At 42.8% G+C, this 17,246-nt stretch overlaps 1 protein-coding gene across 4 annotated transcripts in view; it reads left to right on the forward strand.

The window, feature by feature from the left end:
- ARMC2 (armadillo repeat containing 2) overlaps positions 1–17,246 on the forward strand; it is a 271,525-nt gene that overhangs the window by 188,196 nt on the left and 66,083 nt on the right. For all 4 annotated transcript variants that reach the window (XM_073627047.1, XM_073627048.1, XM_073627044.1 and 1 more), the window contains 2 exons: positions 4,753–4,928; positions 7,025–7,127. In XM_073627047.1, coding sequence (XP_073483148.1) covers positions 4,753–4,928; positions 7,025–7,127 — 279 coding nt within the window. The remainder of the gene's footprint in view (positions 1–4,752; positions 4,929–7,024; positions 7,128–17,246) is intronic.

The following is a 17,246-nucleotide window of genomic DNA, read 5'->3' on the forward strand; positions in this document are numbered from 1 at the left end:
TATACCGAGATCTTATGCCCCGTACACACGGTCGGATTTTCCGATGGAAAATGTCCGATCGGAGCGTGTTGTCGGAAATTCCGACCGTGTGTGGGCTCCATCGGACATTTTCCATCGGATTTTCCGACACACAAAGTTTGAGAGCAGGCTATAAAATTTTCCGACAACAAAATCCGTTGTCGGAAATTCCGATCGTGTGTACACAAATCCGACGGACAAAGTGCCACGCATGCTCAGAATAAATAAAGAGATGAAAGCTATTGGCCACTGCCCCGTTTATAGTCCCGGCGTACGTGTTTTACGTCACCGCATTTATAACGATCGGATTTTCCGACAACTTTGTGTGACCGTGTGTATGCAAGACAAGTTTGAGCCAACATCTGTCTGAAAAAAATCCTAGGATTTTGTTGTCGGAATGTCCGAACAAATTCCAGGCATTAGAGTAATGGGGGTGAATTTAGGGGAGAAAGTGCGTACCCTGTTTGCCATAATCCGATTCGGCTTATTCGCCTTAGAATACCATTTCTGGCGGGACAAGCGCAAATGCACTCAGCCCCGTCCGTGAGACAAAGATCCAACTCAGAGCGAGTTTGATCCAAAAGCTTGCGATTGGCGGGCGTAGGAGCCTGCTTGAAAGCAGTGGAGAGTACCTCCAAACGGGCCTCCAAGTCCCGTTGTTTTAGGAGGCGCTCTCGTTTACGCTTTGAAGCTAACTGTATAATACAGCCCCTAAGAACTGCATTGTACGCCTCCCAGAGGGTTACGGGAGATGATACTGAGCCTGCATTAGTGCTGAAGTATTCCACAGAAGCTTTTAAGATAACAACTTGAACCTCTTGAGGGACAATAATGAATTATTCAAGACCCAGGGTGAGTGTTGAGGCTTGTCAAAAATGGATCGGCACACGACCAAGATAGGATCATGATCTGACCATGGGGCGGCTAGAATAGAAGAAGATACCACTAAGGGAAGGTGCTTTCTCAATATAAACATGTGGTCTATTCTCTAGTGGGAATGATGGGGGGTGGGAATAATACGTGTAATCCCTACCCAGGGGGTGGAGCACCCTCCAGAGATCAACCAGATCGTGAGACTGTAAGGAGCGAGCAAACTTTTTAGCGTCAGGGGTTGGGGTAGTGCGTTCTGAAGGGTATTTGTCCAAGGAGGGATGTAAGGCTAGGTTTGAGTTTGCCGCTACAAGGAGAGTACCCCTATAGTGGGATGACAGAAGGCTGCAGACATGGGTCAAAAAAGGTTCTGGGGTAGAGTTAGGGGCGTAAGTCATAATCTTAATTTCTGACTCCTGGAAGTAAGATACCTACCTTCTGGATCCGCTGTTTGCTGCAACTAAAAGGGACTGACTTGCGAAAGGTGATGAGTACCCCCCTTTGTTTTGGTCGGGCCCGTAGCCGTAAAAACCTGGGGGTATTGAGCATCAAAATATTTAGGACAGGTGGCAGCTGAAAAATGTGTTTCCTGCAAACAAGCTATATCTATCTGCTGTCTCTTGAGATATTTAAAAACTTTCACCCGCTTTTGAGGAGAATTCATGCCCCGAACAATCAGGGACAACCAATTTAGCGTCATAGTGAGGTGAAGTGATAGACCAATTCCATCGGACACAACTCCCGTGGGCATCAGAAGGGAGAGAAGAAAAGAAAGGGAAAGGGAGGCCAGAAAAGGACAAAAGAAAAGTATGTAACGACGCAGAAAGACCGAGTAAAACTCAGAACAGAGTAAATCCATTTAACATAGTTGTCACTATTAGTGGGGCGAAGGGCCCACTGGAGGGATGGAGGTTGACCAGGACATACGTCCTTGCCAAGTTTCGACACACCTGGGGGGGGCAGTAGTCCGTCTGAACCACCCGGCATCCAATACAGTCAAATGTACAGTAGAAAGAAAGGCACATAACACATGTAAACAATTATATAAAGGCATAACATTTAGAAAAAAAGGGACATTGGCTCAGGGCATAGTAGGATAGGGGTTCAACTAAAATTACTAAAACTACCAAAGCCCAAGGCTCTTCTCCTATAAGCATGGGAACCCAAGGCGGAGAGCCACTATAATAGGGCGTACACATGGTCGGACTTTGTTTGGACATTCCGACAACAAAATCCATGGATTTTTTCCGACGGATGTTGGCTCAAACTTGTCTTGCATACACACGGTCACACAAAGTTGTCGGAAAATCCGATCGTTTTAAACGCGGTGACGTAAAACATGTACGTCGGGACTATAAACGGGGCAGTGGCCAATAGCTTTCATCTCTTTATTTATTCTGAGCATGCGTGGCACTTTGTCCGTCGGATTTGTGTACACACGATCGGAATTTTCGACAACGGATTTTGTTGTCGGAAAATTTTATCTCCTGCTCTCCAACTTTGTGTGTCGGAAAATCCGATGGAAAATGTCCGATGGAGCCCACACACGGTCGGAATTTCCGACAACGCGCTCCGATCGGACATTTTCCATCGGAAAATCCGACCGTGTGTACGGGGCATAAACGTAACAAAGCTACATCAGTAATTATAATCTTGCAATGCGGCCACAACATGGCACAAAACTTCGTGGTTCAGGGTAACATTAAACCGCACAGCCCAGGTCTGTTAGTTGGTGCTATTGAGGCAGAAAAACTCAGCCAGGAGCCCCTGGTCAGCAAGCAGTCTCGTACAACCAGGTGAAGACCACCCAAGCAACACCAGGTAGGTCCAAGTTGCAAGCGACTGACTGTTCCTACCGCCAGCCCTAAAAAAATAAATAAAAAGGGGGGCCGAAGCAGTGTTGATAATAAATCGTCAGGTTGCTACAGCCCTGCACTGCCATCTCTCTTGGGCAGGCCAGGGTTAAGGACCAATATACAGGAGTACCCCCCAGGGAAGGTAAGGAGTATCCAGTTCCATTAAGGGACCAACTGGCAGGTAAAAGACACAGTATTAATGGGGGCCATACTACTGGACTGGGGCTCCATAGGACTGGCAACAAAATGTGAATCAAGGTCCTCAATAGGCATTAATGGCAGGTGAGTTGGAGGAAATGTCAGCCTCCGGGTGGAGTAAAAAGCAATACACTACACGAGTGTAGTCATCCCGTGGGCACGTCCTGGAATAGCTGTTCTTGAAGGGAACGAAGTGCCTGGGATCCTTGGTGAGACCGCTGAGAAGACTTGTGGGAGGGTTGAGTAGGTCTCAGGCGAGCAGAAGAGGATGGCATCTCTTTTTGTGAGGGGGGCAGGGTAAACTGTAGGTCCTGAAAATGACGCCGCGGGTCAGAAGGGGGAAGAGGCATGAAACTGGCGGCCTAGTTGGGAGAATGAGAGCTTAAAGGGGAATCCCCACCTGTGCCTGATCCCATTTGTTTGCAGAACCTGCAGATAAGGTTTCAGGTTCCTCCGTTTAGCGATGGTAACCGGGAAAAGATCAGCAAAGAGTTGCAGAGAATTGCCCTGGAAGGAGAGATCCTGGCGATCCCTTGCAGCATACAGGAGACGCTCTTTGGTGCATAAGTAATGAAACTTCATAATGATATCCCTTAGGGGGCCGTCAGTAGGTTTGGGGGCAAGGGACCTGTGTATTCGATCAAACTCCAAACGTTCAATGGGTATCTCTGGTGCCAGTTCCTGAAAAAGAGCAGTAGCAGTACTCTGCAAATCAGTGATGGCCTCAGGGACCCCACGGATGCCAAGGTTATCTCTACGGGCCCTATTCTCGGCATCCTCCAGCTTATCCTGCAAACTGACAAGTTGCGGGGAAACTTTGGTTCTGCAGTTAATGTGGGTGTTACTTTGACAAGAACCACCTACCTAAACATTGTTTCTGACCAAATACCCCCCTTCATGGAAACGGTATTCCCTGGTGGCAGTTGCAGTAAACAACATTGAGTTTGAGGTGCAGACTTGGCCTCTAAATTCTCCAGATCTCAGTGCAATCAAGTATCTGTGGGACGTGCTGGAAAGACAGGGCCAATCTATGGAGGCCCCACCTCATAACTTACAGGACTTAAATGATCTGCTACTAATGGCTTGGTGTCCAATACCACAGCATACCTTTAGAGGTTTACTTGCATCCATGCTGCAACGAGTCCGGGCTGTTCTGACCGCAAAAGGGGGGCCTACTCAATATTAGGTGGATCATCAAAATATTATGGCTAATTAGTGTATGTTTGCTTTGAACGATGAACAGGTCAAGAGTTTATTTTTTTAGGAATGCGATTGAACAACTATCCTTACAAAGCTGTAGCTTCTCCAATCTTTGAAGAAAGACTCCCATTATTAGACTCTTATTTTGGACTGAGGTTGAGAAATCTTATCTGGTTGGAATGGTGAACTTCTTGGTTTTATAATTTTCTGTTCAATTTTATTTCAATACTATATAATGTATATGCTATTTTTAAGGTTCTTTTCAGCCTTCCCTATTATTTTTTATTTGTTTTGATAGGAACAGGGCAGAATAAAATCAAACCCCAACTAACACTATTATTGTAAAACATATTGTAAAGCTCAGTTAAACGTTATTTGACTCAATATTCCAGTGACAGATATAAGGGATATAAATTGAAATCTTATTTAGAGGTTTTCACTTGGTCATGGTATAGCTAGTAGGTTACATTCGACCCATTTGACCTGAAAAAATCCAGTTAAATGTGACTTACCGGCTAATTTAAAGTATTTTTTTAAAATAAAAGACCATATATACCAAAAAAAAACAGGAATCGTACAGATGTAACAAGTTTGCACTTTTTTTTGGCAGATAAAAATGTTGAAGACCTCTGCAGTCTATGTGTCAAATTGCAGAAGACCTTGGAAGATGGCAATATGTTGGGCAAGCAATGCAAATGGCGATCTATAATTCTGAAGACGATGTACAAGCTTATAGACATTGGTTCTGATAGACTCTGTCTTAACTTGGCCAAGCTAATTTTAGCGGTAAGCTTTTTAGGAATACAAAGTAGCCTTTAAAAGTCAAACTTTGTACTTTTTTTTTTTTTAAAGCGCGCTGGGTGGATTTGGCAGTGGGTCTTTCTAACTTAGTTGTCAGGAGGTAATTGTAAAGAGCCATAGATAAAGTTCTTCCCTTGATAGCAGTATAAATGGAAAAGTTAAAAATTCCCTGTTTTTGGTTCAGTTGATTATCTCATGTCTGTGAAGTGGCCAAGCTCCCTTGCCATTGTCAGAACATTAAATGGAAAGTTTGGAAAACCCTGCATGGCGTTGTTCTTCCCAGAGAGAAGTTAAACCAGCAGCATTTCCAAGGCCACTTACCTGCTACCGTCTCCCCTCATCATTGATAGCTGGAATCCCACTATAATTAATTTTTATTTATTTATATATACAAGGGTCTGTCAGGAGTCCAGAAACCCATTGACCTTTTTATATATACACACACACACACACACACACACACACACACACACACACACACACACACACACACACACACACACACACACTACACGCAAACAGATCACAGATGAGGATGGTTACCTTTAATTGCCATTCAAACCCCTTTGTGTCAACTTGTGTGCATGTTATCAGGCCAAAATCACCAGGGTATGTAAGCTTTTGATCAGGGTAATTTGGGTAGTTTCTGTTGCCATTATGATTTAAAAAGAGTAAACACAGTTGATAATAAATGGCTTCAGCCAAACACTAACCATGAGTGAAAAAGGTTTTTGTGTTCTCATTTATATTCTCTGAAAAATAGCCAAGAAATCATAAATTCTGCCAGGGTATGTAAAGTTATGAGCACAACTGTATACATTTTTTTTTTTTTTATTAACATCATATGAAGATCATAAGTCACCCCAATAAAGGAGACAGACTAAGAGTTCATATCGATGGGTATCCTAATTGAACTCGTTTTCTATTTGAATGCATGCAGCCACGCTCAAATGGAAAATGCAGTGTTTCATAAGAAAAGGCTGCACTTCAATTTTGTTTGCAGTTCGAATGCACCTTAATAAGATGTTCTGCACCCAAAGAAACCTTGCACACCGCAACACTGGGGTACATTTATACAGGAGCCGCTGCAGCCACTCCAGTTATACTGAACAGGTAATAGCGGTGAGGAGCAGTGGCATGGGATAAGGAACAGGGGATAGGAAACTAAACCCCAGTTGAAGTTTCATAGGGAGTATCTACTATGCCCCAAGTCCAGGACAGCTTAAAGGTTAGCTGCACTTTTGTACACGAAGCAGAAATAAAAGACTGCCCTGCACTTTTATACAGGTATTTATTTACTACAGGTACTTACATAACACCATCAATTTACGCAGTGCTTTTACATATATATTCTACATTCACATTAGTCCCTGCCCTCAAAGAACTTACAAGCTAAGGTCCCTAACTCGCATTCATACACATATTAGGGCCAATCAACCTACCAGCATGTCTTTGGCGTGAGGGGCGAAAACCCATACAGGCACAGGTAAAACATGCAATTTCCAGGCAGGTAATCCTGTGGTTGGGATTTGATCCAATGACCCTAGTGCTGCTAGATGGAAGTGCTAACCACTTAGCCACGGTGCTGCCCATTATTTTTTAATTTACTCACCCCAGCATGCCCCCCCCCCAAAACCTTACATTTGTTTGTGCTCATGACATATCCATCCTGTGCAGCCATGCAGCAGCAGCTCACTCTCCCATTCAGGACTTTTTTTTTCTTATGCACATATGCTGAAAATTATTTATCCCATTGAACCGCTTCTTTATAGGAAAAAATAGTTTTTTTTGTGCATACACAGGAATGTTTGATATAAGTACCCTTAAATATCGTTCACATGTAAGTTATCAGATCTGTGAGTATATCCATTGCAGGAGCCTATGCCAACTGACCCGTAAAATGATCTTAAATTGTGATGATTACTCAAGCACAGTAAAAGATTAAATGTGCTTACTGTGGGTGACCAAACCCTATACACCATTATAGCTGCTTGCTCTGCCATAATAAAGAACTCTGCACACATAAAAGCCTTTCAGTGATTTGACTTGCACAATATGTACATTTGTTCCTTCATCTTCAGCTGAAAGTGAGTGGCAAGAACCTCTTGAACATCTGCAAGCTTATATTCAAAATAAGCAGAAGCGAAAACAATGATCGTCTTTTCCAAAACGATGACCTGTTGGGTGAGATAATTTATTCCTCTTTTAATGCAACGCCTGCTTTTATTCTTCCTTATTTTGCTCGCTAGACTAGGTCAGCAGTTTTTAACACATCTCAACATTATCATTTGTCACATGTTTTTTTAGTAGAGCTTACAAAGTGTTTTAACTGTAAACTTTACCCTTATTAGACATTAAACCATTTTTGCATTTCTGAATAAAGGTTAGGCCCGATTCACACGGGCACTAAGGCCCACAGGTTTTGAATGGGCCGTATGTTTGTGGCTTGAGACGCCATGTGCTGCGTGTAGGCAGATAGTATGTGTTCAAGGCTGCGCACTGTCACACTTGTCAAATTGGGATGACCTGCTGTGTCTGTGTGACCATGCTTCCTATATACTTACACCTGGCGGCCCAAGCTGCCCAAATGCCAAGCGCATGGCCTTTCACAGACTACGAACCTCAGTGTCTATGTGAATGAGGCCTAAGTCTGGGGAATAGTTTCTGCACCTCAGCGATTTCTCATATTTGTAAATCCATGTTGCAACAAATATAAGAGTGACATTAAAGGGATATTGTACATTCCATATATTTAATTTTGTATTAAAGCTGAACTCTAGGCAAAGAAAAAGGACAAATGCAGCTCTGTAAAAATTAAATGTATTTTTGAATGCAATTTGTTGGGAAGGGGAGAGACAGAGAGGTGAGCTGCAGCATAAGGAGCATGCTGATAGGATAAGAGAACAGAGTGATGAAAATGAGCTTATAAGTGTGATTCTCATTTCACTGTCCAGCCATAGGTTGGGGGTGGAGAGGGGACTTGTAGTAAAACTGCAGCAGAGAGAGATCAGGTCCCCTGCAATGTGTGACAGAGCTGTGTGAATAGTATGCCTGGATGGACAGAAATACAAACACTTTGGTGGGTAAAACTGCTCTTGTAAAGGTTTCCAGACTTGCCACTACCTTCACTTTACTTCTGCTTGGATGAGTCAGGCAGAGAGTGCATTGTTTTAAGTGAGTCTGCTAGGTCATAGACTTATATTGTGAGAAGTTCTAAAACTAACGCATAGAAATAACAATAAGACCCCTTTCACACTGATGATGTTTTTCAGGCGCTATAGCGCTAAAAAATAGCACCCGTAAAGCGCCTGAAAAACGTCTCCCATGCATCCCCAGTGTGAAAGCCCGAGTGCTTTCACATTGGGGCGCTGCGCTGGCAGGACTGCACTGCCCCAAAGACCTGCAAGCAGCGTCTTTGGGGCAGTGGAGGAGCGGGGTATACCCCCCTGCCCATTGAAATGAATGGGCACCGATGCCGAAGCACCTGCAAAGCTCTTTGGCCGCTAGCAGGGGTTAAAAGTGCCCTGCTAGCAGCCGAATAGCGCCGCTAAAACTACGGTAAACGCGGCTTAATGTGAAAGGGCTCTTGCTGTATAACATGAGAAAACATAGCTGCCTTGTTTTTTTATATGATGCCAAATCGTACAATAAAACAAGCATAAGAATACTTGGAGCTTAAAGTGAAGGAAAGACATTACCATCAAAAAGCACCAATCAACCTTAGTCCACTATTTTATAAGATCTGCAGTATTAAAAATTAGTTAAAATTTTGCCTGTCACTTGACCTTTTTCCGCTCTGGTTATTCTGTTGCTTTTAGGTCCTGGGCGTGTCTCTTGCGGGCTAGCTAAGTCCTTTCCGGAAGTGACATAGCTAGCCAGCGGGCATTCACAAAGAATGCTAGCGGGGCAGGGGTGGAGATGGGCTGAGTGGACCAGAGCCGGGGCTACTCGGAGCTATGCTTCAATGTTTAAACAGAAGTTGACAACAGTTTAAGGAAGTGCTGGTGAGCAGCCACATTCGCCTGCACAGCCATACCATTGTCAGCAAATCTCAAGAGATTGCTGATTGTCTAGGTTACACTGTTGTTTCTAATCTAGACAGTCAGCAATTAATAAAATGCATAATAGAAAAGTATTAATTTGTAAATATACTAAACAAGGGCAGACTGGAATTCCACTTTAAGTTGATCTTGTTTATGTAAAAATTATTAAACGTATGCCTTACCTGTAAGCCGTTATTCATAGTCGCCAACACTATCAATTTTTACGTTTTATGTAAAGTGGCAAGCACTGAATGAATGCATCAGTGCCCCTAGTAGAGGCCCATTACTTAACTATTAGCAACCATTTTTTAAACATATTTACAAAAATGCGTGATAATTATCTGGTGTCAAACTGGTCATTGTTAGAGTCTGCCCTGATTGCAAATCCACTCCAGGTTACTGTTGTCTTTGTTTTGAAAAGGCATAAAGTGAACCAAGTTTCTGAAACAGTTTGTTGGCATCCAGACTAATTTTTTTTTTTTTTTGCCCTTTATTACGACAGAGCAAAATGTACATTGCACTGTTTACAGCTTACTGCTTTCATTAACAGGATACTAACTGACCTTTTTAAAGTTTATTTTGACTTTTGCAGCCAAACTGGGATAACATCTACCTTATATTTGTTACATGTTCCATAACATGCCGTAAAAAAATAAATTGCTGGGTACCTTTTTTAACTTAAATAATCCCGCTTAGCGTGCCCTATCTATGTAATGTTTGGAAGGAGGCTAGGCAGCTATGCTTGCCATAATTAACCCTACCCAAACTGTGCTGGCATATCTCATTAGTTGCAAGCTAGATGTGCACACACTGTACTAACGAAGAGTTAAAGATCTCAAGGCTTAGATGGAACATTACACATATCACACAGTTTGGGAAAGAGGGACACCTTGATTGAAGAAACCTTGTGGTGGGTGTTGTGTGGTGTAAAAAAAAAATGGTCATGGCTATATAGCATTGAATAAATGCATTGTTGCCCCTAGTAGGATCAGTTTGTATGGAGGCCCATAGCAACCATTTGTTCAAAATTTGTTCAACATATTTACAAAGATAGATGATAATTATCTGGTGGCATACTGGTCAGTGCTACAGTTTTTTTTCTTGGTTTTGTAAAGGCATAAAGTGAACTGCGTTTCTGAAACAGATTGTTGGCATTCAGACTAATTTCTTCTTTTTTGCCCTTTTATAATGACAGAGCAAAATGTAAATCATTGCAACATTCACAGCTTTCTACTTTTATTACCAAGATACAAATTTACTTTTTAAAGTGTATTTTGACTTTTACAGCCAAATCAGTATAAGACCTACCTTATATTTAAAGCATGTGTTAGCAATTGAATAGAGTGGTGGGTATAAAATTATTTATTATTCCATAAACACATATTTACATACGTTTTTTTATAACCATATACATTGAAATGCACACTGGCATATTGTCAGTTTCTAAAACAGTGGTAACTGATAATAAAATGATTAAAAAATGAATCGCATGATGAGGTTTGAGGATTCCACCAAATTTCATGATTGGATATACATATATTGTACGATATCCCCTGCATGATCTTTCTAATCTGTCAGGAAAGGTTCCACACGCTGATGACACTATGTGACATCTGGCGCACAGTACTAATGTCCACCAGCAGGTGTCTCCTGGCAGTTTGGAGCCCATATCACCTCCTGCAGTCAGGCATCACCTGAGCCTGATTGTAGGAAAGGGTATAAATACCTGGCAAGCTCACACACACACCTTGCCTTGGTGTCGTCCTTGTGCCCTGCCCTGAAAGCTCTGAACCTGATCCCTGTACCCTGGACCTGTATTTGTACCTGTTCCTGTCTATCCTGTATTCCTGTATCCCTGCCCTGCAGCCTGATCCCTTCCACCTTCTCCCTGTCTGTCTTACTCCTTGCTCCCATCTGCTGATCTCCTGTTTATGACCCTGGCCCTGGCTAAAGATTAAGATTCTGGTATTCCCTTTTGCTGTATATACTTCTCTGATTATTATTATTTGTGAGTCTTGTCTTGTTTGGTATTGGTTTGTCATGCACTGTGTGATATTGGAGGTGGTTGCATTTATATATTGTTCACTTATCGTAATAAATTACTTTTTCACCTACATACATTTGGGTTACTCGGTTGCAGTCCACACAGCTCTGGTCACACTTGATACATGACATAATCCCTGTCACAATACATATGGGTAAATGTGTATTGGCACAGTGATCTGATATACGTGTAATTTATATAGTACACGGCATCTGGTAGCTCGACGCGTTTCACAACTTTTTGTCGCCCTTCAGGAGCAAGCACGTGTTGTATCTGAAAATGGAAAATATGTTGTCTAGGTAAGCTAACTTGCATCAGTAATGGGGAGGATAGGTCAACAACCCCCCCCCCTTAAAAAATCACTTACAAGTATCTGTACAATAGATGGCGCGATGTCAGGGACTGTAGGCCACCTGAAGGTATCGGGAGCTGAGGCGGCATGTTCAGCGGCGGGAACCACAGGCACACAGAGCACTGCTGGTTTAAACGTGGGAGGTATTGTGATCAGTAAAGAAACCAAGTAACCTAATGTGAAAACTATGTGAGTAATTAGGTGATTGTTAGTAAAACTAAATAATAAAGGTGGAGTGTGCATAAATAAAAATAAAAACTAGTGATAATGTGACTGGACAGGGGTGGAGGTGGAAAACCATGGTGAGAGGTTACCACCAGAACACCTGAAAACAGAGGTGAGTGGGGGAATGGGGGAGATAGGAGTGACTGGAAGGATCAAATAGTTACCTGGTGCTGTAGGAGGGGGGTGAGACAGACCTCACCAAAGGGAGGCATGAAGTCAAGTGTACAGGAGGGCCCTGAGTGATTCGTCCCAGCCAGAGTGTTCGCCCATATGTGTGCACCGCCAAAGACCAGCCCGACCACGTCACACACACGAGCAGAACGAGGGGGAGGCGCAAAACTGGGGTGGCAACTGGCCCAGCAATCGGCGTCATCACAACCTCACTCTTTACCTAGTGGAGATGGTGAACCCCACCAGTACAACAGCGTCACAAGGGCGCCATACATCTGGTGTGTAGGACGTGATGCGCAGTGCATCCACCCCTCCCCCCCCAGCGTGGTGGAGGCGAGGGAGGGAAGGACGCCCACGGTGCTCATTACAACTCCCGAACTAGATGAAATCCGGGCGGCATCACAGCCAAGACATACGCCACCATGTGCTCCGTTAAAGCATTGGAATATGCCTAACAATTATGCAAAGGTAGTTGGCCAAATTGGATTAAATGGTAGATAACAAATGGTGGAAACTTAGTAAAGATAAGCTGGGAAAAGATATCATAAGACCCCATTATTGATACAAGTTAGCTTACCTAGACAACATATTTTCCATTTTCAGATACATCACATGCTTGTTCCCAAAGAGCGACTAAAAGTTGCGAAACGTGTTGAACTACCAGATGCTGTGTTCTATATAGTTACATGTATATCAGATCACTGTGCCAATACACATTTACCCTTATATATTGTGACAGGGATTAAAAAAATCATAGACCATGCAGGGGCTATCGTACAATATATGTATATCCAATCATGAAATTTGGTGGAATCCTCAAACCTCATCATGCGATTAATTTTTTAATCATGTTATTATCAGTTACCACTGTTTTAGAAATTGATGATACGCAGGTGTGCATTTCTATGTATATGGTTATTAAACGTATGTAAATATGTGTTTATGGAATAATAATTTTTTACCCACCACTCTATTCAATTGCTAACACGTGCTTCATTTAAAGTCCCACACCCTTGCTCCCTCCTCATATTGGCAGGGATGGAGGCACATGACCTTACCAGACCATGGCCTAATTTAAAGTCTCAACTTCCCCCTTTTTCCCCCAATTATAGTATCTACCTTATATTTGTTACATGTTCTCATTCATATAGCAGAACATAAAAAATATATGTAAAAATTGCTGGTTACCTTTTTACTTGCTTAAAAATCCTACTTAGCTTGCCCTTTCTATGTAATATTTATAAGGCGGCCGTGGAACAATGTTTGGCGTAATTAATCCTATACGTACTGTGCTGGCATATCTCATTATCAATTATAAACTTAATGTGTGCACTCTGTCCTAGGGTTAAAGATCTCAAGGCCTGGGTGAAGCATATTGCATACTTCCCAACTTTTGAATGAGTAATGGGAATGAGGGACACCTATTAGCAATAGTATGTAGGCATAGGACACACCCCCTGCTATGCCCCCTTAAAGGAGAATTCTCTGCCTTTAGACTAAACAAGTAATTAACCCTTGCAGTGCAAGTGGCCCCACTGCAAGGGGGATTTCTTATATTTTTAAAGTTGGGCGTTAACCACTTTAATACAGGTCATTTTCACCCCCTTCCTGCCCAAGCCAATTTTCAGTTTTCAGCTCTTTCGCACTTTGAATGACAATTGTGCGGTCATGCAACACTGTACCCAAATGAAATTTTTATAATTTCTTTTCCCCACAAATAGAGCTTTCTTTTGGTGGTATTTGATCACCTCTGCGGTTTTTATTTCTTGCGCTATAAACAGAAGAAGAGTGACAAGTTTGAAAAAAACACAATATTTTTACTTTTTGCTATAATAAATATCCCAATTTAAAAAAAAAAAAATCCTCAGTTTATGCCTATATGTATTCTTCTACATATTTTTGGTAAAAAAATCGCAATAAGTGTATATTGACTGGTTTGCGCAAAAGTTATAGTGTCTACAAAATAGGGGATAGATTTATGGCATTTTTCTTTTTTTACTAGTAATACTGGCGATCTGCAAATTTTTTTTTTTCGTGACTGTGACATTGCAGCGGACATATTGGACACTTTTGACACAATTTTGGGACCATCCACATTTATTCTGCGATCAGTGCTATAAAAATGCACTGATTACTGTATAAATGTCACTGGCAGGGAAGGGGTTAACACTAGGGTGCGATCTAGGGGTTAAATGTGTTACCTAGGGAGTGATTCTGTAGGGGAAGGGGACTCACAAGGGGAGGAGACTGATCAGTGTTCCTCTGTACTGAGAACACATGATCGGTCTCCTCTCCCCTTACAGTTCGTGGATCTGTGTGTTTACACACACGGATCCACGTCCCTGCTCATGTATTACCAGCAGTCGGGGGTGCCCGGAGGACACTGCTGCCACCAGGCACGCGCATCTACATTGCACACAGTCTGCAATCCTTGTACTCACAAAATATATTACTGTGCTGTGAGAGACTCAACTCCAATTCCAGAAGGTTAGAACACTATGTAAAATCAACATAACCCAATGCAATGATTTGCAAAATCTCATAAACCCATATTTTATTCACAATAGTTAATGGAAAAATGTACCATTTTAAGAAAAAAAATAAGGTAATTTTAACAATTTATGACAGCAGCACATCTCAAAAAAGTTGGGCAACAAAAAGCTGGCAAACTAAGTGGTACTAACGAGGAAGAATAAATGAAACCCTGTGCTATAGACTATATGTGTAAATAAATGTATTGTTTACAGCCTCTCCCCTCAAAGTATAGACATGCTAACTTGAGTAATTGTAAACCGTGGTAGGGGCGCTAGTGATAAAGTGCTATAAACATAATTGTAACCAACTTTAACGTGTAGAAAAAATAAATATTCAACTTGATAAACATTTTGAAAAGTGCAAAGTGCTCAATAAAATGTAATTACAGTATGACAATAACAGTCCTTTTAACAGTCTGTAAATTCTTCAGTGATAAATTGCCAAATGGTAACACCATCACCATAAGGCAGTAGTCTCTGCAGATTACACCCGATGTATTTGATTAAGATTTCCTACTCGCCAGAAGAAAATTACCTCTTTAATTAAAAAGTAGGTCATACAAGCTTCGTTTGTGGATCTTTGAACTTGCTTGAATGTCAATGGAGATGTATCAGGATACCTTTAGGTATGTATCCTCCTCTCCACCATGATATCCCATTAAAAATAAGAGAAGGGAGGTACCCTAGCGTAAAATTGTTTATTAAAATGCCATAAAAATATGTAACAAAATGCCTGCTTACATTCAAAAGTGCCTTCTCCCGGCACTGAGGATAGCCCGCATATGACACTAGGCAGGAACCATAAGCTGCCTGGCTTATGCTTGTGGGTCGACGTGCATTCCACTGCCGTGTGGAGATAAACCGGAAGTTCGGAACTCAGAAGTGACGTGACCGGAATGTGCCTCGACATACGTTTCGTTTTACAACGCCATCCAGAAGATTCCTGATAACGTTGTAAAATGAAACATACATCGAGGCGCATTCTGGCCACGTCACTTCCTAGTCTCGAGCTACCAGTCACAGCATCCCAACGTTTTTGGAATTGGTGGTGTACATAAACCTTTAGTCATTGTAGAATGAATGGTGAATGCCCCAGGCTCAGTGGTCAGTGGGATCAATAGGAGGAAAATATGCCTAGTGCTGGTAGACGGGGAAGAAAAAATGCCTGGGGTACTTGGGGATAAAAATGTCCATCGTCAGATCAGAGAAAGGAAAAAATGTGGTCGCTAGGAGGAAAAAATGCCTGGAGTTTATAATGCTCTGGTTTATGGTAGAACAAAATAGCATTACCATGTATGTTCCATTGTTGCACATCGGCCAACATATGGTGAAAGTTGAAAGATGATGCAGTACAGAGCAGTTTTTTTCCCCACCCCTCGTTCATAGCTAGATATATCCCTGTTTATAGCTACCCAAAAATCCACAGCTCAGTTAAAACCAGCCCCCAGGGCAGATTTCACCTATTCAAGATGGTCAGCTTCCCTAAACTCCTTTACCCTCTTCAGATGATCCCTCTATTATTAAAGCACAAAGATCTTCAGAAATTACAGTAAGCCCTATCCATCTTTCTGTGGCAGGGTCGTAGACCTCAAATTTTCCTACAAAAGCTCTTCTTTCCTAAACATGAAGGGGGAGCCAATCTTCCCAACATACGGCTTTACAACCTATCCTGTCTTTTGAGAGTGGGGTTAGACTGGATAACACAAGCCTCCAGTTATTCTAATTACAAGCTAGAATCTCAGATGACAGGCTCCTGTGGTTTACCCATGTTGCTGCACTGTGTAACCAGATTGACCCTTTCTCCACTGAAACACAATCTCCTTTCTTTATCGTACATCACAGGACATGGAGCCGGTTATTATAGTAACTACTTGGGTTATACGCTACCTATAGGTGACTGGACACTGGTAGAGCAATCAAACAGGAAGTCCTCCCCTATATAACCCCTCCTACACAGGAAGCACATCAGTTTTTTTCGCCAGTGTCTGTAAGGTGGTGGTCACTGATGTAATACATGTGCTCTTGGAGCATACTTGGAGGTCTGGACGGTTCTATTAAGAATCGTGGACTTCAATCGAATCCATTCGAAAAAGCTGTCAGCCAAAGATGGATGGTACCCGAGCCTTATTGGAAGGAGAGAAGAATCCTCGAGGTTTGACTGTAATGCAGCCCTACGGCGCTGGACCCTGCATAATGGAACCCTATGCACTGTTTGTTCTGACCAAGGTGTTTTCCTGCAGGGTGCTATACAGGTCCAGGGGAGTGGTCCCTAGATTAAGGGAGACCCAGTCTCTGAAGGTCTTTTATGACGAAGCTCGTCGTGATGGGTGACTGTCTGTTCTCCCGGTGGCCACTGGGAGCAGTGTGCTGTTTAATCATGCTATGCACTTCTTAGTCATGTGAGCTGCGGTTTCTCCTCCAGCCACTAGAGGGTGCAGGCTCGCTCAGTATGGCCTATTTTTATATAGGCAGGAAGTGGAAGGGCGGCCATGATGCCATGTGGCAACAGGTTCAGCAGGGTCTCTGAAGACATAGCAGCAGCCCATGGATACAAACAAAGTGTGAGTACTTACTATGGGAGAACTGTGTGACAGACAAGTCATGATTATATGCTGCATATTTACTGCTTATCTGGGGGACTGTACAGCTGTAAGTCGATACACCCCTGGATGGTTAGCAGGTCACTTTAACCACTTGCCGACCGCCTCACGCAGATATACTGCAGCAAAATGGCACGGGCAGGCAAAGTAACGTATGGGTACGTTGCTTGCCTCCCGTGGGAGGGGGGTCCAATCGGACCCTGCCCCCCCGGTGCCCGAGGCAGTCGGCTTCTGTCCCTGAGCGATCCGTGCTGAGGGGGAGGCCATCCATTCGTGACCAGCCCCTCCCGATCGCTCCCAGCTAATGGCAATCTTCCTCTGCACAGTAATCCCC

The sequence above is a fragment of the Aquarana catesbeiana genome, linkage group LG04, assembly GCF_042186555.1.
Source record: "Aquarana catesbeiana isolate 2022-GZ linkage group LG04, ASM4218655v1, whole genome shotgun sequence".
Taxonomy (NCBI): domain Eukaryota; kingdom Metazoa; phylum Chordata; class Amphibia; order Anura; family Ranidae; genus Aquarana; species Aquarana catesbeiana.